The 20,938-nt window shown below is 35.8% G+C and overlaps 2 protein-coding genes and 1 long non-coding RNA gene across 5 annotated transcripts in view; all 3 read right to left on the minus strand.

Moving 5' to 3' along the window:
• The window catches only part of LOC112158150, a 60,144-nt gene that overhangs the window by 32,992 nt on the left and 6,214 nt on the right, over positions 1–20,938 (minus strand). The gene's annotated exons all lie outside the window — the stretch shown is intronic.
• On the minus strand, positions 3,316–10,226 carry LOC112158363. 3 transcript variants are annotated; one of them, XM_024291670.2, is made up of 4 exons: positions 10,130–10,199; positions 4,707–5,027; positions 4,015–4,290; positions 3,316–3,883 (listed from the first exon to the last, which is right to left on the minus strand). In XM_024291670.2, the coding sequence occupies exons 1-4, from the start codon at positions 10,179–10,181 to the stop codon at positions 3,879–3,881; spliced, it is 654 nt and encodes a 217-aa protein (XP_024147438.1). In that variant the 5' UTR covers positions 10,182–10,199; the 3' UTR covers positions 3,316–3,878. The 3 variants fall into 3 exon arrangements, with proteins under 3 accessions (XP_024147438.1, XP_024147439.1, XP_024147440.1); XM_024291671.2 differs by lacking the exon at positions 10,130–10,199 and adding an exon at positions 5,605–5,704; XM_024291672.2 differs by lacking the exons at positions 3,316–3,883; positions 4,015–4,290; positions 4,707–5,027 and adding exons at positions 7,786–8,353; positions 8,485–8,760; positions 9,205–9,516 and having other exon boundaries at positions 10,130–10,226.
• LOC118598171 lies at positions 16,764–17,652 on the minus strand. The gene is made up of 3 exons (XR_004947288.1): positions 17,352–17,652; positions 17,015–17,170; positions 16,764–16,853 (listed from the first exon to the last, which is right to left on the minus strand). It is a non-coding gene; the product is annotated as an uncharacterized LOC118598171 (long non-coding RNA).

Here is a 20,938-nt window from a genome sequence, read left to right on the forward strand (position 1 = left end):
CACTAATAGCAGACTGCTAAGCGCAAACCGCATGAAAGACCATTTTACCCGGCTGCAAAACTTGTGAAAAGATGACATTTTCCAACTGCAGGGCACAAACAGAGGAATTGGGCCCATAGGGAGTAACAAATGCATGTTAGTTTTTCTTGTTTTGTGCTTATTCTGCCACCAAAGCTGATATAGATTTCAAGTTAATTATATGTGAAGTGGAAGTAATGAAAATGATCTTGAACCAAAATTTAGTAAGACAGCATCTACAAATTAAGTCAAACTAGAAAGAAGGAATAACAATCTCATGAAATGTATATAAAATACACACATGTCAAACAAAAGTAATAGAAATATATTTTTTAAATATTTTAAAACATGTATGTTTACCTTCAAACTGAAGCATGAATATAATGACTAATTCCAGCTGTAGAATCATTCTGTCTTTGTTGGTCTTTTGCTGTAAATGTTCACTTCGTTTTTTATCTAGACTAAATGGAAAACCGTTTTGGCTCCACCCACTCAATTATTTAGTGTCAATACTTTTCTGAGTTATGGCAATGAAACAGGAAGGAACAGTTACATGTTAAAAAACTATAAAATTATTTTTGTTGAGCTAAAAGTGAATTGAAAAAGACATTTCATTTTTTTGTTAAAGTTACAGATGAAGAAAAGATCAACAGTTAATATGTAATTTGGCCACTTAATATATATATATATATATTTTTTTTTTCCTTTAAGAGGTGTCATAACAGAGGAAATGCTGTTTTGTCCATTTCCTGTACTCAGTACTCAGCACAAGTTTTTTGAAACTGCAGTGCACTGAACTTTTTCAATGCTATTTTTGTTCAAGAACTGCCTGTTTTTTGAAACAGCAAATGAAATAGTTATTATTACAAGAAGTCTGTCTTAATTTACTCCATATAGTCCAGTTTTGTAAGAGAGGCCGCCTGGTTTAAATAAATAAATAAATAAAATCTCTGTGAATAAATATACGCCTTAGTCACAACTGCCCTCACAGGTGGATACTGGCTGTCTGCAGGTGAAAAAAACTGTGGTAGATCACTCGGTGAGCCTGTCCGGTGAAAACATGAATGCAAGCTGTGGGTGTCAGTTCAAGAAAAACGTTTAAGAACAACAAGAAGGAGGAGTTAAGAAGGAGAGACAAGTTGTAAGACCCCCCACCCCCACTGCAGAACAAGCAATGTATTTAATTACATTTTTGAGACTGTTTATCTATCTTATTTTCAATAAAGAGAGATCTTATTAATGAAAGTAAAGATGTCTTTGTGATACAGAAAGATTAATAGGATTTATAAGTTTATAAATCTTTGGTGGTCAGAGTGGTGGCCTTTGGTGAAACTTTAACTTGACATTTTGATTTTCTTTATTTTTCTCAATGTAAAGTATGTGCTGCATTTGGTGCTTTGATTCCTCTCACATCACAAAGTCGCTGAGAGAATATATGCATGAAAATACAAGACACAACAGATTTAAATCTAACTAAAAATAATAATAATCAGAAAAATCAAAATCACACTTCACATTATTATGTTGGGGGAGTTTATGACAAACCAGCAAACCAAGAGGGTAATGGCTGGTTTCAGAAGAGGAAGCTCACATCATGTGGTTAACGGTTGTCAACATTTCTTTGAAAGTCAAGTATTTTCAGTGTTCCACTTCCTTCCCCAGAACCTCATCACATTCGTTGCGGGTAAAAGAAAAAATAAAAGTGTACTTGTTCCTCTTTTCTGATCTTTGGTGGCTTTGGCTCTCCTGCCTCTGAGGAGAAAAGTAGTAAAGATGGCCGACCACAGCTGCATCGATGATGAACATATTGCTCCAGAGCGATTCTGTGATCAAATAAAGATATTTGAACTTTTATTGTCTTTAAAGTAATAAATTGGCTTCTGCAGAATAATATATATATGTATATATATATATATATATATATATACATATATATATATATATATATATATATTTTTTTTTTTTTTTTACTTTCCCATTAATTCTTTGGAACGAAGAATAACACATTTAAGTTTTAAAAACATTTTGCAAATGGGCTGGGTCAGGTAAACAAATGGGATTTAATAGTATTTTGTTAAAGTATAATGTGGAGGCCACCTGCACACCCAAAACAAGACATTTGTTGTTCATTTTAAAAGAAATAACAGCTTTTCTTTAGTTAAGAAGTGAAATATAGAAACAAAAAGATGACACATCTTATCTGTAAATTTGAAACTGACTGACAGAACATCTAGAACAAAAAAACACAGTTTTTAAACCTCTCCTTACAAAAAACTCCTAAATCCTGTGTTTGTTTGTTGTTTTTGTTTTTCCTTTTTGGTCTTTGTACACCAGGAGACATATTCCAGGTTCACTTCTGCACGTATCCACAAGGGAGCGTCATTTTCCTGGGTCACTTCCTCCACTAATTGAGTAATGGGGACCCCCATGTTTCATGCTTCTCTGTCTCTGGGGGTCCGGTTTCACATTCAGCTCCTTCTACTGCCATCCGGGGTAAACAAGACCCCAATGTTTCTCCGTTTTCCTTCCTCTGTCTCTAGGGGAAAGGTTGCAGGTTCACTTCCTCTCTCCATACACTAGGGGACTCCGTGTTCCCTGTTCACTGTCTCCACTGCCTTCTGATGTAATCATGACCCCTTGTTTCTCAGTGTTCCTCTCTCCATCTCTGGGGTCCGGTTTCAGGTTCACTTCCTCCCCTCGGCCACTAGGCGTCTGGTTCGAGGTTCAGCTACAACCTCCGAGGTAATCAGGACCTCCTTGTTTTTTGCTACACTGCTACTTTCTTTACCATAGCACCTTAGTATTTGGAGTGGGGTCACCTGGACCCCAGAAGAAAGCGCAGGGTCAATAACAGATCCTGCCCACCTTGGCATGTGGGAGGGATTTCAAACAAAACAATAAAGCTGCTTGAAATATATCACCATTTTTGAAGACCAAACAACCCAGTGTGTAAGAACATCTGCATGAATTAAACTGCACATGATTAAATTAACATACATGTAAAAAAAATACATACACCTCATGAATGTAAAATGTTGGTTGATAGAAATATTACTGTTTCAGAGTCAGGCCTCTGATTTTGGGAAAACCTTTAAATGGTTCAGTAGTATTCACACAAACTATTTCAAACTATTTACTGAACAGTATTTTTGTCTAAATAAAAAGATGTTGGGGGTCAAATGCTCCTGGTAGGAGTTCACCAATGTGTTCTATAGCAAGGCAGCGGATAACCAATGTGTTTGTACTTAAAAAAAATGGCATGAGAATGATGAAAAATACAAACTGCAACATAAAACGTTGTTTTAAATGCTGTAAGCATATTTTATTGAGAAAAAGTAAAATTACAGACACGAGCATTATTATTTATGATGTTTTTTCTTCATTTTGACCTCTGAAACAGATGATAAAGTAGATGGTAAATGGTCTGCAACAGTAAAAAGAACACTTTTCTGATTACAGCTACACAAATTCTTTTTCACTACCTTTTTCTTGACATTTACACAGCAGCCATGCTACTTAACCTAACCCACCACCCTTAACTGAGGGTTCAATCTCTCAAACACAAAATATTAACAACTGATTGCAATAATCTGATGATTTATTATGATTTGTACGTAAGAGGAATGATAACAAAAAGCTAATCACTAACTGTCTGATTTATTTAGTACCTTAAATGACAGTTTTATTTGATTAAAAAAAGTTAAAAATCAAAAAAGTAAATGAATTAATAAGTTACTGCATTGGCACAACAGACGTCTTAAAAAGTGAACAGTCGTCTCCATTTGTCCTTTTTCTCTGTAAGATGAGTTTCTGCATCTCTTCTTCCCAGGGCGTCTTCATCACTGTTCTCTGCATGTGGTTCATTCTGGAGAAACACAATAAAGAGAAAATAAGACTTTTGTTGTGGTTTAGAGGCAAAAGTCAAATGTTTTTGTCTCTAACTATAGCACACACTTCAATCAATAGATATGAACCCAAATGGATGAAATGTCTTACCTGTAAGAATGTAGACAAGATCTATCATCACTTGGTCATCCTCAACAAACTTGCAGGTGAACTTTTTGCTGTTTCCACTCGGACGTTTTACAGTCAGAACAGAAACACACTGTTTGTGCGGGTTAACTTCAAACTCGGCATTTTTACCAGACAGTTCAGTTCCTGTTTCATCCACCCAGATGAGGCGGCCTGGACTACAATCATCAAGTTCTCTAAAACTCTTTAGAGAACATGTTAGGTCGACTCGTTCAGCAACATCTGATGGAGATGAAGAAACTAAAAAAAAAAAACATTAGACATTATCTTAACATAATTTCATTCTTTTGCTCCTAATTTAACATTTACTAAACACATTGACAGTATGTACTAAGATCAATCAATCTGACCTAAAGTTTATCATGTTATCTCTCAAACACTCGACTCATTAACTAGTAGTGATGGCAGACATTGATCTTTACTGTTTTTTGATTCATCAATTCAACCTATTAATATAAAATATAGAAACACATACATCCATCTTCTCCCATGAACTGACTTACACATCTGTCTGAACAAAAATCTGACTTTTTTCTACTGAAAAGATCAAATGAGTTCACATGTCAGTGTCACTTCAGTGTTTGTATTTTTTGTGGGGATCAGAATGGTTGGTGACATTCTTGTAGACATGGAATTACTCAAGGTTAAATACGTACTTGTCAAAATGTAAAGAAACCTAATCCATGCACACCCATAGAGACCAGCATCTTCACTATGGAGGTTTCTGATGAGCAGAGAGCAGTTACTGGTCACACTCAGCCTGGAAGCTCGAGGTAAACTCTGGTTAACATTTCCTTCAAAGCTTATTTGTTCTATAGGAGAGTTGTCATCTGCCTCATGTCTCCTGTACAACCATTTAAGTTCGGCACATTGGGGAGAGGATCTATCAACACCACAAGTTAGAAGGACGTCCTCTCCTTCTCTTTTAAAGGTCCTCTCCAAACCATCTCCCTTGAGTTGGAAACCTGCAAGAGATACTAGAAGAAACAGAAAATTACAATCAGCGATCACAAACAGAATAATTGATTTAAACTTGAGGTTTAAAAACCCAGAAAAGGAATATACATTCTACACACACACAGATGGTAAATTATACTATTTATAAACTATTTCTTAAATGTGTAAATTTGCAGTTAGGCCTTTACAAGCCCTCCTTTTTATTTGTTTCTTAATGTTTGATCATAAAAATGATTAACTTTAAATTCCATTCCTTGTATCAACAATTATTTTCAGCACTTCAACAATATTGTTGCTGCTTTTGTAGTTAAAAAAAGCATAAATGATTTAATTATCTAAGTTATCTTAAATATTCACTTTTAAAGCAAGTATAATTATTAGAATTTAACTTTGAAAATGTTCTATTAGAAAACTACTTTGAAAAAATAATTAAAATTACCTGGATGTCATAAATACCATTTTAATGAACATATTACAAAGTGAAATTTAAATTGCAGTGGCATTTATGTAATAGAGCAACTATAAATGTCAAACAAAAGTATTACAGTGAAAATAAAAAATATTTTACATAAATGTTTAAACAAATGAGATATTTACCTCCAATCTGAAGCATGAAAAGAGCAATCAATGTCAATAGTAAAGCCATAATTTCTTCGCTGGTCTCCTGTTATGAATGTTCATATCCTCTTTGAAGATGATTAAATAGGAGATCAAATGTTGGCTCCACCCACTCAATTATTATTGTGTCAGCAAATTTGTGAGTGATGTCAATCAGGCTTAAAGGAGGAATCACAGGTTAAAAAATATTGAATAATAGGAAAAGATACATATTATAATGTTGTAATAATTAAAGAAAAGCTCAACAATTGATTAATGATTTTTTTGTTTTAATTATTTATTTTAACTTCTGTCAGAATGTCTGTGGTTTAATTCAGTGCTTTGTTTAAGACAAATCAATCACTTGTTTTTTTAATTCAGTTTTGCTGTATGATTCTAGCCAATGATTTTATTTTTTCCTTTTTTTACCCCGATTGAGGACAGGTTCAGAGAAGAATGGCTGAGACCATGAGTTTTAGGTCAAAATGAACTCTTGGCCCTGACTGGCTACCAACTGCTTTTGCCGAGCAGCAGCTGGGTTTGTTCCAGCAACCTCATGACCCCAAAAGGGATTCAGTAGATTGGATGGATGGATGGATAACTAGACATTTAAGACCTATTTCAAAAGTACCTGTGCGGCACTGGGCAAAATCCAAACAGTACCCATCCTTACCTAGAACCTCAGGTGGAGAGGTCAAGGCCTACCAATGCTGCTTTCTCTGTGGCTCGTTCATACACCTTTTTAAACTCTTCCTATGTTCTGCCAAGGGTCAGTTTCTGCAGAACCCCCATTTCATTCTGAGGGGTCAAAGATCTTGGAGTTTCATTTCCTTTTGAACTTGCATAACAGCGAGAAGGACCTTCCTTGAACTATTATGGGCAGTTCCTCTGCAGATTTTTCTGCATCTTTAGATGATGCTGACCAGGGAAAAACCACTTCTGCATTTCAATAAAACCACAATGTTGTTTGGATAAGTTGGCCAAAATACGGGAAGTATTTGAACCCAGTTGAAAAACTGTCAAAACACGTTTGACTGTTCACACCTCACCATTACCAGTTTATGACAATGTTATCTAACCATGGACATACAAAGCCTTTGGAATTCTTCTTTGGACTCCTGACTTAATTCTCTGAAAGCATCCACAAATCCAAACTTTGACTCCTGATGTTGTCCATCTTAAGGCCATTATGCTCTGGAGAAGCAATCACAAGCTTTCAAAAACCTCTCTACTCATTACATTTACATTCACACTCCAAGGAAGCCCTCTTTTATTTCCATATGTTGTATGTTTTTGATTAGGGATCAAACCTTTTCAATGTGTTATACATCTGTGGTTTCATTTTAATAAAGACATTGTCATATTTAATGAGAAATTGCAGGAAAAGATGTGTTAATCCCAGTGGGTACGGGAATGGCCAGTATCAGTTTTTGAGATGGGCGAGATGGGTGGTCGCTCAGGGCGGCATTCTCCAAGAGGCGGAATAAATCATTTAGTATTTCCTTTCTGTTCCATGAATTGCTGAGTGCCTGTTCTCAATAACTAAAGTGTCAAATGGCACCCTCTGCTGCACAACACTCGGACTGGAACCCTCACCTTAATCTGGTCCATGGTTAAAAATAACAAGTCAAGAACTGTGAAAGGGAGGTCGTTGGGTTGGTCACACACAGGGAATAGGGAGTATGTTTCAGTTTAACATTCATATCAAGCTTAATCTACTTTCAAAGTAACTCATTTAAGCCAGCACACCAAACTACGTTTTACATTCACTATTCACGTATTTATTAAACTCAACTCCAATCTCAATCAAGCAATACAGGCATAGTTTTAGTCTGATTAGAGGCAATGTGATGTTAACCAGTAAGTAGTCTGTGAAAGCAGAGGATGCTAACATGTTTATTTTTATGAGTGTAATAAAATATAAAAGGTCAAAACAAATTCTGTGCACAGTTTAGAAATAAAAAGGAAACAAGATACATTTGAGAAAAGATAAAAGTTTGTTATTGAACATCGTTATTGCCAATTTTAGGCTTTTTTGAGCTTAGTTAATTAATCCAAACTCAAATTGTGCATTAAATACAGTTACTGGATATTTTTCCATTGTGTCCCACCTTTACCTGACCGTGGTCTCCAATAAATACCAGGTTTTCCTTACTGTTAGACACAGTTAGACATAAAAGGTTGTTTGTTTTAAATGCTGTAAGCATATTTTATTGAGAAAAAAATTAAATTACAGACACAAGCATTATTATTTATGATGTTTTTTCTTCATTTTGACCTCTGAAACAGATGATAAAGTAGATGGTAAATGGTCTGCAACAGTAGAACACTTCTAACTACAACTACACAAATTCTTTTTCACTACCTTTTTCTTGACATTTACACAGCAGCCATGCTGCTTAACCTAACCCACCACCCTTAACTGAGTGTTCAATCTCTCAAACTCAAAATATTAACAATTGATTTCTATAATCTGATAATTTATCATGATTTGTACGTAAGAGGAATGATAACAAAAAGCTGATCACTAACTGTCTGATTCCTTTAGTACCTTAAATGACAGTTTTATTTGATTAAAAAAAAGTAAAAAATCAAAAAAGTAAATGAATTAATGAGTTACTGCATTGGCACAACAAAAGTCTTAAAAAGTGAACAGTTTTCTCCATTTGTCCTTTTTCTCTGTAAGATGAGTTTCTGCATCTTTTCTTCACAGGGCGTCTTCGTCACTGTTCTCTGCATGTGGTTCATTCTGGAGAAACACAATAAAGAGAAAATAAGGCTTTTGTTGTGGTTTAGAGGCAAAAGTCAAATGTTTTTGTCTCTAACTATAGCACACACTTCAATCATTAGATATGAACCCAAATGGATGAAATGTCTTACCTGTAAGAATGTAGACAAGATCTATCATCACTTGGTCATCCTCAACAAACTTGCAGGTGAACTTTTTGCTGTTTCCACTCTGACGTTTTACAGTCAGAACAGAAACACACTGTTTGTGTGGGTTAACTTCAAACTCTGCATTTTTACCAGACAGTTCAGTTCCTGTCTCATCCAACCAGATGAGGCGGCCTGGACTACAATCATCAAGTCCTCTAGGACTCTTTAGAGAACATGTTAGGTCGACTCGTTCAGCAACATTTGATGGAGATGAAGAAACTAAAAAAATAAATAAAAACACAAAAACTGACATGAAACATTTTCTTAACATTTTTATCATTTTTTTGTTCTTAATTTAACATTTACAATTTTAAATGTGACAAAATGACAGTATTAACTAAGATCAATCAAACTGACCTAAAGTTTGTCATGTTAAACAAAACAGGAAACTCTCGGCTCATTAACTAGTGGTGATCACAGACATTGATCTTTACTGTGTATTGATTCATCAATTCAGCATATTTATAAAAAATCTAGATACATGTGAATGTGTCTTGCTACATGAACCGACTCTCACACATCTCTCTTAACTAAACAGCAATTTGACCTTTTTTCCTACTGAAATGATCAAATGAGTTCACAGTTCAGTGCCATTTTTGGGGGGGATCAGAATGGTTAGTGACATTCATGTAGTCACAGAATTATTCAAGTTTAAATACTCACTGCTCAAAATTTCAAGAAACTCAGCAAGTCCAAACCCATAAAGACCAGCATCTTCACTATGGAGGTTTCTGATGAGCAGAGAGCAGTTACTGGTCACACTCATTCTGGAAGCTCGAGGTAAACTCTGGTTAATCTTTCCTTGAAAGCTTATTATTTCTGGAGATGTGTAATCATCTATAAAATTTCTCCTGTACATCCAGAAAACACTGGGGCATTGGTCAGAGCATTCAGCAAAGCCACAAGATAGAAGGATGTCCTCTCCTTCTCTTCTAAAGTGCCTCACAAAATTGACTTGGAAACCTGCAAGAGATACTAGAAGAAACAGAAAATTACATTCAGCAATCACAAACAGAATAAAAACTTCAGGTTTAAAGACCCAGAAAAGAAATATGCATTCTGCTAACACAAACACACACAAATGGTAATTTATTTATAAACCATTTTTAAAATGTCTACATTTGCAGTTATGTCCTTAAAAGCCTTCCATTTACTTGTTTCTTCATTATTGAACACTAAAACATGTATGAACTTTAAATTCCATTCCATGTATTGATATTTTTTTAGCACTCCAACAAGTATTCAATATAACTTTTGCAGTTAAAAAAGCATAGATTAATTTAATTTATCTAAGATAGTTTTGCTATGGCAATTATTTAAGCTTTCTGACTTCGGAATTCAAAATATTCACTTTTTTATTAGAAATTAAATTAAAAAAATGTTATATTAGTACTTCAAGAAAAATTAATTACTCCAATTCATTAAAATACCTGGATGTAACAAATACTGTTTTAATGAACATATTACAAAGTGACTTTTAAATTGCAGTAGCATTTATGTAATAGATACACTATACATTATAAACAAAAGTATTACAGATAAACTAAAAAAATATTTTAAAAAATTGTTAAACAAATGAGATATTTACCTCCAACCTGAAGCATGAAAAGAGCAATCAATGTCAATAGTAAAGCCATCATTTCTTTTCTGGTCTCCTGTTATGAATGTTCATATCCTCTTTGAAGATGATTAAATAGGAGATCAAATGTTGGCTCCACCCACTCAATTATTATTGTGTCAGCAAATTTATGAGTGATGTCAATCAGGCTTAAAGGAGGAATCACAGGTTAAAAAATATTGAATAATAGGAAAATATACATATTATAATGCAATAATTAAAGAAAAGCTCAACAATTGATTAATATTTTTTTATTTATTCATTTATTTATTTAAACGTTTGTCAGAATTCCTGTGGTTTAATTTGGTCAATCACTTGTTTTTTAATTCAGTTTTGCTGTATGATTCTAGCCAATCATTTTACTTTTTTACTTTTTTTACCCCAATTGAGGACAGATTCATAGAAGAATGGCTGAGACCGTGAGTTTTAAGTCAAAATGAACTCTTGGCCCTGACTGGCTACCAACTGCTTTCGCCGAGCAGCAGCTGGGTTTGTTCCAGCAACCTCATGACCCCAAAAGGGATTCAGTAGATTGGATGGATGGATGGATAACTAGACATTTAAGACCTATTTTAAAAGTACCTGTGCGGCACTGGGCAAAATCCAAACAGTACCCATCCTTACCTAGAACCTCAGGTGGAGAGGTCAAGGCCTACCAATGCTGCTTTCTCTGTGGCTCGTTCATACACCTTTTTAAACTCTTCCTATGTTCAGCCAAGGGTCAGTTTCTGCAGAGTGCCACCAACAATTTTATATATTGTAACAAGGTCTACATTTTTCTGTTGTTGTGCGTCAGATGCAGAAATTCATCTCCACACAGAGGGAAAAATTTAAATCTGATGCTTTTGAGAATATTTATTGCATCTCATTCTGAGGGGTCGTAAGACCTTGGAGTTTCGTTTCCTCAAGAACTTACATAACAGCAAGGAGGACCTTCCTTGAAGTAGTCAATTTCGGGCTGTTCCTCTGCAGTTCTTTCTGCACCTTTGTAGGATGCTGACCAGGCAAAACCACTTCTGCATATACAAAATCACAGTGTTGTTCAGATAAGTTGGCAACAAGAAGAAATAAAAGATAGTATGTTCCAAATTACTGTGAAAATATTTTTTTTTATGATTCTCTAAATACTCAATGTGAATGACCGACTGCATAATTGTCAAGTTACTAACCATTAGAGAAAATATAGAGAACATTATTTTTGTTCAAAACTAAAAGCCTTTAAAGACACCATTCCACATTATTACTCATAACAGGGATCCACAGCATCTGATAGATTTGAAAGAACTAATAATAGCCATTTGTTGATTTTTTGCATTAGGAGGTCATATTTACTGAAATCAAAAGTTAGTCCAATCAAAAACATTTTGAAAACTCAAGCTAAATTTGAAAGCAGTACCCCTATTTTGTAGCAGCTTCACAATTCTGGCATTCAATGAACTTGTGAATTTTTGGAGAGTTTCTGCACAAATCTCTCTGCAGGCTGTCGAATTAGCCTCCCAGAATTACTGTTTAGATCTTATTATGCCCATATCATTCAATGAGGCTGAGGTATTCCTGCAGCATGAAAAGGTGCATTGTCCTGCATGAAGATGATTTTCACACATACCAGATAAAAGGTTGACATAGAACTGTAAGACTATGGAGAATCTTATGTTGATGTTGGTGGGACTAAAGAGACAGCAGCAGCTTCAAATATGTGCTTGTGGTTTTGTAATTGTATTTTAGCAGCTACTTTCTTAATCCGATGAATTTATCTGGCAGAAAACTTCCTCATTCTGCCTTTATCTGAACAAACCCATGAATTCTCTGAATGAGCCACACGTCTCTTAATAGTACCATGATTATGTTTAAGTTTTCATTAAGTATCAAAAGTTTTCATACCTGGTCCGAGGCATTTAGCTTTGTTTTTCAGTAGTACAGATTATTTTTCTTTCCCATATTGCTTGAAAACATTGGTCTTCTTAATAATGTGGAACATCCGTCATTTGGCAGTTTTTCCTTTAATTGAGCTCACCTGGCAAACTAATTATCACAGGTGTCTAAGATTGAGTTCAGTGATCCAAAGAGCCCTGACACACAATATCGTCCATTTTAGTTGAAAAACAAAGAATGGTATCTTTTTGACAATTAAATACAATTTGCATCCGAATTTAGAATATCCTGTGTTTTAAACGAGTTGAAGAAAATGACAAAACACAAGCTGGATTTATCGCACTTCACCTTCACCAGTGTAACCCTTGTGCTATTCTTGGCACGTTTACATTAAAAGTGGAGTTATCTGGACCCCACTGTGATGAGGAGGCAGAGGTGTGCAGATCCTTGTGCAAACGTGGTTTATTAATGATGAACACAACCAGACAGGACCAACCAAGGCATAGTCAAAAACAGGCTACGGTCCAAATGCAGGGACGAGGAAGGGACGTGAGGAGGCAGGTAAGAGTCAGTTCACAGAGAGTCAAACGCTCAGACTGGATGCAGGGCAAACAAGACTTCGCAGTAAGCTGTGGCGAGAAGCCAGACTAAATACTATGGTGGAAATGAAAAGATGGAAAACAGCTGAGGATCATCAGAGTCCTGAGTGAAGGCAGATGATGTGGTTAAAACTCAAGTGAACGTTCCCTTTGGTGGTTGGAGGAGGCGGTAGCAGGTTGAACCATGACAGAGCCCCTTCCCTGCGAGTGGCTCCAGAAGCGAGGGGCAAATTGGTACCAAGGTCGACCACGACGACGAGGGGTCGGTTTTTCCGGATGTTCTCGATGGAAGTTCCCAGTTAACGAGGGGTCGAGAATGTCATCATCAGCCACCCAGGAATGTTCCTCCAGGCCGCACCCCTCCCAGTCCAACAGGTACAGGAGTAGACAATTCTGGCTCAGAGAGTCCACGATTTGATTGACACGGTATATCTCCTCTCCGTCCATCGTGGTAGGGGTTGCTCTGGAGTCAGTGGACCCAGAGGGTGATGCATCGTCGAGAGGTTTTGTGGCGAGCTTCAGCAGAGATATGGAAGGTGGGCGAGATCCAATATTCTGGTTGAACAATGACACCCCTAAGACGCACTGAACTTATTTTTCAAGAATTTTTTATCTTCACTGGCGTCCGTGGAAGCCATGAAATTCTGTCAACCTTTGTCTACCTTTGTCATGGGAGGGATCACGAGTCAATGTAATGGTGGGGTCCTCTGGACCCCATAAGATAGCACAATATTGTCTGACAGCAGACATTCAAAGCCTTTTGATTTCTTTCCTTGAGTTCTTACTAAAGTCCACAAATATTGGTAGCCCTATCATGACATTGACCTCTGATATTGTCTATTCTTAGGTAATTATCTTCCAGTAAAGTTTTGACAACCTCTTAACTAATTACTTGTTGACTTTACTTTACACACCCGAGGAAAGCCCTCGTTAATTTCCGTATTGTGTGTTTACCTGACCACAGGTGAAACCTGTTTAGTTTGTGATAAATCTGTGTTTTCATTTGAAAAAAAAAAAGCATTCTCTGACTTTATGTGAGATTGCAGAACATAGATTGGAAAACTGTGTAAATTCAAGTGTAACAACTTTTTCTGCTCTCTCACAGAGAAAGAATACGCATAAGCACTTTAACTGCTGAGGGTATGAGCAACATCCAGATCACACATAAAGAAAAAACTCTGCAACCGTCTCACTTTAAGTTTGCCTTCGGTGTATTCATATTACGCTTCACCACGCCCCAAACAAATTCTCAATTAACAGGTCCACCACCAATTTGACACATTTACAAGCAGGAATGTACACAATACTCAATAGTGTCTCTCAAATTGATCAGTTCTTTTCTCAGGAAAATCCAAAACAAATAAACAAGCTCGGTCTCACCGGTTTCTGTCCAAGTCTGTGAAGTTGGTATCCAATGGGAATAAAATACATAAAATGGAAAGCAAAAACCCATGCGATAATCCATCTACAGAAAGGAAAAACAATCCGGTGGCGAAAAACAGGTAACAACAGAACAGCTCTGGGGGGGGGGGGGTAAATCCTCAGACCAGCTCCTCTCTTGCTCCTCCAGACTCTGTCCTCTGTGGTACACCTGGCTTCCTTTTCCTGCCCCGCCCCTTCCTTGACAGTCTTTTCCTGCCCCAGGTCCCAGGCCCTGTTTTCCTATTAAAGTTCCTTTGTACTTGTTGTAAACAGTCCGTCCTTCTGAATCTATTCACTGCATTCACAATAACTTTAGAGCTTGTTAATGACGCATTATACGGTAGAGTATTCATAGAATGACTATATTTGTACTTCTCAAAATCACTTCACTGGTAAACACAATCAGAACGTTCAGCACATGTCAAAATCCAAACAGTACACATCCCTACCTAGAACCTCAGACCAGGAGGTCAAGGCCTACCAATGCAGCTTTCTCCATGGCCTGATCTTGGAGTTTCATTTCCTTTTGAACTTGCATAAAGCGAGAAGGACCTACCTTGAAATGTTATGGGCAGTTCCTCTGCAGATTTTTCTGCATCTTTAGAGGATGCTGACCAGGGAAAAACCACTTCTGCATTTCAATAAAACCACAATGTTGTTTGGATAAGTTGGCCAAAATACGGGAAGTATTTGAACCCAGTTGAAAAACTGTCAAAACACGTTTGACTGTTCACACCTCACCATTACCAGTTTATGACAATGTTATCTAACCATGGAGATACAAAGCCTTTGGAATTCTTCTTTGGTCTCCTGACTTAATTCTCTGAAAGCATCCACAAATCCAAACTTTGACTCCTGATGTCGTCCATCTTAAGGCCATTATGCTCTGGAGAAGCAATCACAAGCTTTCAAAAACCTCTCTACTCATTGCATTTACATTTGCACTCCAAGGAAGCCCTCTTTTATTTACACATGTTGTATGTTTTTGATTAGAGATCAAACCTTTTGGATGTGTTATACATCTGTGGTTTCATTTTAATAAAGACATTGTCATATTTAATGTGAAATTGCAGGAAAAGATGTGTTAATCCCAGTGGGTACGGGAATGGCCAGTATCAGTTTTTGAGATGGGCGAGATGGGCGGTCGCTCAGGGCGGCATTCTCCAAGAGGCGGAACAAATCAGTATTTCCTTTCTGTTATATGAATTGCTGAGTGCCTGTTCTCAATAACTAAAGTGTCAAATGGCACCCTCTGCTGCACAACACTCGGACTGGAACCCTCATCTCAATCTGGTCCATGGTTAAAAATAACAAGTCAAGAACTGTGAAAGGGAGGTCGTTGGGTTGGTCATACACAGAGAATAGGGAGTATGTTTCAGTTTAACATTCATATCAAGCTTAATCTACTTTCAAAGTAACTCATTTAAGCCAGCACACCAAACTACATTTTGCATTCACTATTCATGTATTTATTAAACTCAACTCCAATCTCAATCAAGCAATACAGGCATAGTTTTAGTCTGATTAGAGGCAATGTGATGTTAACCAGTAGTCTGTGAAAGCAGAGGATGCTAACATGTTTATTTTTGTGAGAGTAATAAAATATAAAAGGTCAAAACAAATTCTGTGCCTAGTTTAGAAAAAAAAAGACAGATAAACAAGATAAATTTGCGAAAGATAAAGGTATGTTATTGAACATTGTTATTGCCAATTCTAGGCTTTTTTTAGCTAATGCTTTTATCATTTAGTTAATTAATCCAAACTCAAATTGTGCAATAAATACAGTTACCGGATATTTTTCCATTGTGTCCCACCTTTACCTGACCGTGGTCTCCAATAAATACCAGGTCCAACAGGTCTTCCTTACTGTTAGACACAGGTCTCTAATAGTGGCCAGGCTCTTTGATTTGTCCTGTGATATTTGTGTTGTGAACCCGTGTAGTGATCGTCAAGAAATCCTCATTTGACTTTGTGGGTAGCATTCGCCAAGGAACATTCTGGTGAGGAGTCTGCATGACAGTTTTGGGTGGATCCTAAATGTATCAGAGAGGGCACAAGTAGATATTTTATATTGAGAAGACGGCTGCAGAAGAACAAGCAAACAATTGCCTAGTGGAGGTGCAAAAATAATGAGTTACAAATTAGAAGAACTGGTTTGATCATGGATTATTGAGCAAAGACGGAAAGGTGAATGTGTCTCCAGGAAAATGATTGGCAAAGAGGATTTTTGATACTGAGATTGATGATACTTGAAAGAAAACAGATACATTCACAGCCAGTGCTAATCAGAACAATCATCTCATTATTTTATTAAATCCTGAAATGTTTATTTAGAATTGTCTGGATTTCTTGACCAAATGTCACTACAAAATGAACCCATTAGCCATCACCATTGGGTTTATGATGGAAGAAACGAGGGTCTCTCAAAGACGCATGTCTCTTATTAATGACGATGCCATTTTTTTTGGGGGGGGGGTTGGCTTCTATTAGAAGATATGCATATGTTCATTAAATACAGTTATAAATTTGGTCAACTCATTTTAAGTAATGTATTCACTCATGCTTTCATTAAAATAGCATGACAACATGATGACCTACTGTCACTGTTCTTAGTCTCTTAATCTCAGTATTATCAAAATTTGTGATAAAAGACAATACCTCGAAATCTCCTAACAGCACATTTTTGAAATGTCATTGAGGAAGTGAACTTTGTGAAATACAAGTTTTTATTCTTTTTTCTGAAGTTCTCTTCTCTTCTCTTCTTCACATTGTGTTTTCAAAATCATCTTTGATGTCTCTTTCTGGAAAAAAAAAACAATTTAGAAGATCAAGCAGCTTTTTTAATCTTAAAAGAAAAAAAATCAAATCTTTCTTACTATAACGTAAGTTATTTTCATGAACTGAAACAGGAAAAGACATCATCCACATCAAAAGATGATGAAAAGTAAAAAAGGGAAAGTACTTGTTCTGGTTCCCTGGTCCTCATTAATGTTGCTTCTCCTTCTATGGATGTAGACCAGAGCAGCAACCACACCCAAAAATATCGACACCTTCACCACGGCTGCAATGATGATGAAGATGATGAAGATATGACCAAGAAGATCTGCAGTGGAAGGATCTACCAACATCAAAGGAAAATATTGTTTTAGTGAAATTCATATGTTTAGGAGTTTTCTTCTCAAAAACACCTTTAGAGTCTTTCTCACTACAACCATCTGATAGCTTTTGTAGACACTTTCAATGATAAATATACTGCAGAAGTTCTGGATAGAGAATAAAAGACTAAAAAACATTTTTACCTGAAAAGTTTGCAACATAGACGGCCTCTATCTTCACTTTGTTGTTCTCAACAAACTGGCAGGTGAATCGTTTGTTGTTTCCACTCTGATGTTTCAAAACCAGAAGGGAAACGCAGTTTGTTTGTCCTCTAACTTCAAACCCAAGACCTTCATCAGTCAGCTGAGATCCGGTTTCATCCACCCAGATGATGCTGTTCTGCTCACAACCATTAGGTTTATTAAAATACTTTACAGAGCATATTAGGTCAACTCTTCCATAAATATCTGATGAAGATGAAGAAGCTAAAGAAAAACAAAAAATAAATAAACATCTTAAGATGAAATAATTTTTTCTAGAATATTTTTACGTGAACATTGACATTTGTCACGTTTAATATTTCCAGTATTTAAACATAACAGAAAGCTCCAACACTCAGGTCATCTCATTGATTGTTGATTTTGATCTTCACTGTTTATTGATTAATAAAATCAACCTATTTATTGTATAAAAAACTGAAATGTGTATGAGTATTTTCTCCCATTAGCTGACTCATTCACATCTCTCATACTAAACATGCTTTGTCAGCAGTTTTTACCTTTTTTTTCTAAATGAAAGTCCACTTGTCAATTTCTCTGCAGGGTTTGAGGTTTTTTGGCTAAGATCTGAATGTTGATTTAAACCGTCACTGTAGTGTTCAACTCAAAATACTCACTGGTTAAAGTTTTAAGATACTTATCAGCGTGAATCTTTTGCCCCTCCGTGAGCTGACAGATGTATTGCCCAGCATCTTCATCAGTGATGTTTCTGATGAGCAGAGAGCAGTGACTGCTCACACTCAGTCTGGAAACTCCAGGTGAAGTCGGCTCAACAATTTTTCCATTGCTTATTTGTTTTGTTTTTGCGTTTATATGTCTGTTGTACACCCAGGAAACACCAGAGCATTGTTCAGAGGATGCATCGATATCGCAAGACAAAAGGACGTCCTCTCCAACTCTTTTATAGAGACCCTTAGTTTTTCCACTGATCCTTGCAGGAGATGCAAAAAGAAGCAACAAATTACAACCAGAAATCAAAAACTAAATTATTTATTTAGACTTCAGGTTTAAAAATACTGTGTGGAAATACACACTTTGCACACACAAATTTATTTTCTAAAATAAATGTAATACTTTTCAGCTTCAAAAGTTCGGTTTTTGAGGCTTTGAAACTCAAAATTTTAATTTCTAAACTTTTGGGCCTGTTGTGGCTCGGAGGACCAATCACCTTCGATAAGGTTAGTAACTTCAGTCCTGGTGCCTTCACTGACTCTGAAAACTGTGATAATTATAGACAGAAAATGGTTGTTCAGTCTGTACTATCATAGTCTAAAGTTGTCCGAAGACGGGTTTAAACAGCAGAGTTTCACTATGTACAAACTGCGTGTCCAACTCCCTGTTGTAGCCCGTTCAAACTGCCCCAATATATATATATATATATATATTGTGATTACTTTTTCATAAACCATTTCAAAATCCAACTTTCTTCAGTTAGGACAAACAAAAGAAAAAAAAATTGAGGTATCAATCAATCAATCAAACTTTATTTGTTAAGCGCTTTTCATGTACTTCTGTACAGCCCAAAGTGCTTTACAAGTTAAAAACAAATTAAAAAGAAAAACACATGTCAGCAACAAGCACAAGACAGAAATCGGAAATATCCACCCCATTTGGACAAGAACAGCATTTTGTTATAAACAAATAAAATCAAAACATCAATTAATCATAGGTTAAAACTAGACTAGCCACATCATTGAAATAACAAAATATTCAAACAATAAAAACTCTAAAAAAGTTTAAAATGAGTCATTAAAAGCTTTACTAAAAAGGTGTGTTTTTAATTTGTTTTTAAAAATCTCCACAGTTGTACAGGCTCTCAGATCCTCAGGCAGGCTATTCCACAGGCGAGGACCAAGACCCTGAAAAGAAGCCTCGCCGTAGGTCTTGGTCCGAGTTCTAGGGATGATTAATGTCGTAGAGCCTGAGGATCTGAGAGCTCTTGGTGGTTCATATGGACTAAGGAGATCTAGTAAATATAAAGGACCTGAACCATTAAGGCATTTAAAAACTAAAAGAATAATTTTAAAATCTATCCTAAAACTGACAGGCAGCCAGTGCAGGGATTTAAGGACAGGAGTGATATGAGCTCTTCTTCTGGTGTTGGTTAGGAGACGTGCAGCTGAATTTTGAACCAGTTGTAACTTGTTGACAGACTGCTTTGGAAGTCCAGTTAAAAGAGCATTACAATAATCTAGTCTCGAATTTATAAAAGCATGGATTAAAATCTCAGCACTAGATCTTGTAAGGAATGGTAATCTACAACCATTTGGCCATTTCTCTCACCTTTTTTTTTGAATGGAAAAAATTAAAATTGTTAAGAACACTTGGTTTGGTGCTAAAACATGAGCAGAATAATTCAGAATAAACCATTTAAACATGTAAATATCTTTACAAGCCTTGTTTTGCAACATTAACACACTCCAGCATATTTAGTGTAAGCTTCAGCTGTCCATTCTCAAAGCAAGTTTAAATTTCTAGCATATGTTGTTTTATAATGAACTTGGTTTTGAAAAGCAATTCACACCCCAGTGGATATTTTTTCCTAAGAACAATTTAAGAAATTATTTTTTTTCTTAAAAAAAAAAAAAAATCTAAAAATGTGTCTGTATTCTCATAGTACTTTTTGATTCACATCCGTATTAAAAAAAAAAAAAAATTAGAGATTTTATGGCATTTATATAATAATCACACTATATGTGGCAAACAAATTATTAAAGTTAAAGAAGCAAATCTTAAAAAAAACCCACATTTTTTACCTCCAAACTGAAGCATTAAAATGATTAATTCCAGTAGGAGAGCCATTCTTAGTTTCTTGGTCTCTTGTTGTAAACGTTCATTTCCTCTTTGATGACTAAATAGACAATATAATCTTAGCTCCACCCACTAAATAATTTCTAATAACATCAATACATTTGTGAGTAATTTTAAACAGACTGAAAGGACAATATGAAGAAAAAAGTTAATAAAGCTAAAAAATAAAGCAAAAAAGGAAATGTAATGTTGTTTCTGTTGTTAAAAGTAAAAACAAGCTCAATCGTTGGTCAGTTTGGTATCATAAAGAAGGAAGTCTTTATTTTTACTGTCAGAAGTGTCACAGAAGAGGAAATGATGGGTTTGTTCATTTCCTGTGTTCAGTACATGCTTCTTAAACTGCTCGGCATTAACTTTATCTGCATAGCTTTTATTTAGAGAGTGCCCCGTTTTTACCATGAAGCAAAAACTGAAATGACTATTATTACGTGATTAGGTTTGTCCTCTTACTCCAATGGTCCAGTCTTGTAAAGAAAGATGGTTTTAATATCTGACTTAATCTGTGTGATTAGATTTAGCATGTATTTTAGAATTAATGTCATTCATTACTGATGAACTTTATCTTTTTAGTCTTTTTTAGATAAATCTTTCATCCAACATTCACTCAGTGGCAGGCCGTGCATTTCACACCTAGGCCTTCAGTAGTGCTCCATCTGAATCAATCCAACCCCCATTAACTATTTTATGGCAATAAAACTTCT

Source organism: Oryzias melastigma, linkage group LG24 (genome assembly GCF_002922805.2).
Source record: "Oryzias melastigma strain HK-1 linkage group LG24, ASM292280v2, whole genome shotgun sequence".
NCBI classification, from domain to species: Eukaryota; Metazoa; Chordata; class Actinopteri; order Beloniformes; family Adrianichthyidae; genus Oryzias; species Oryzias melastigma.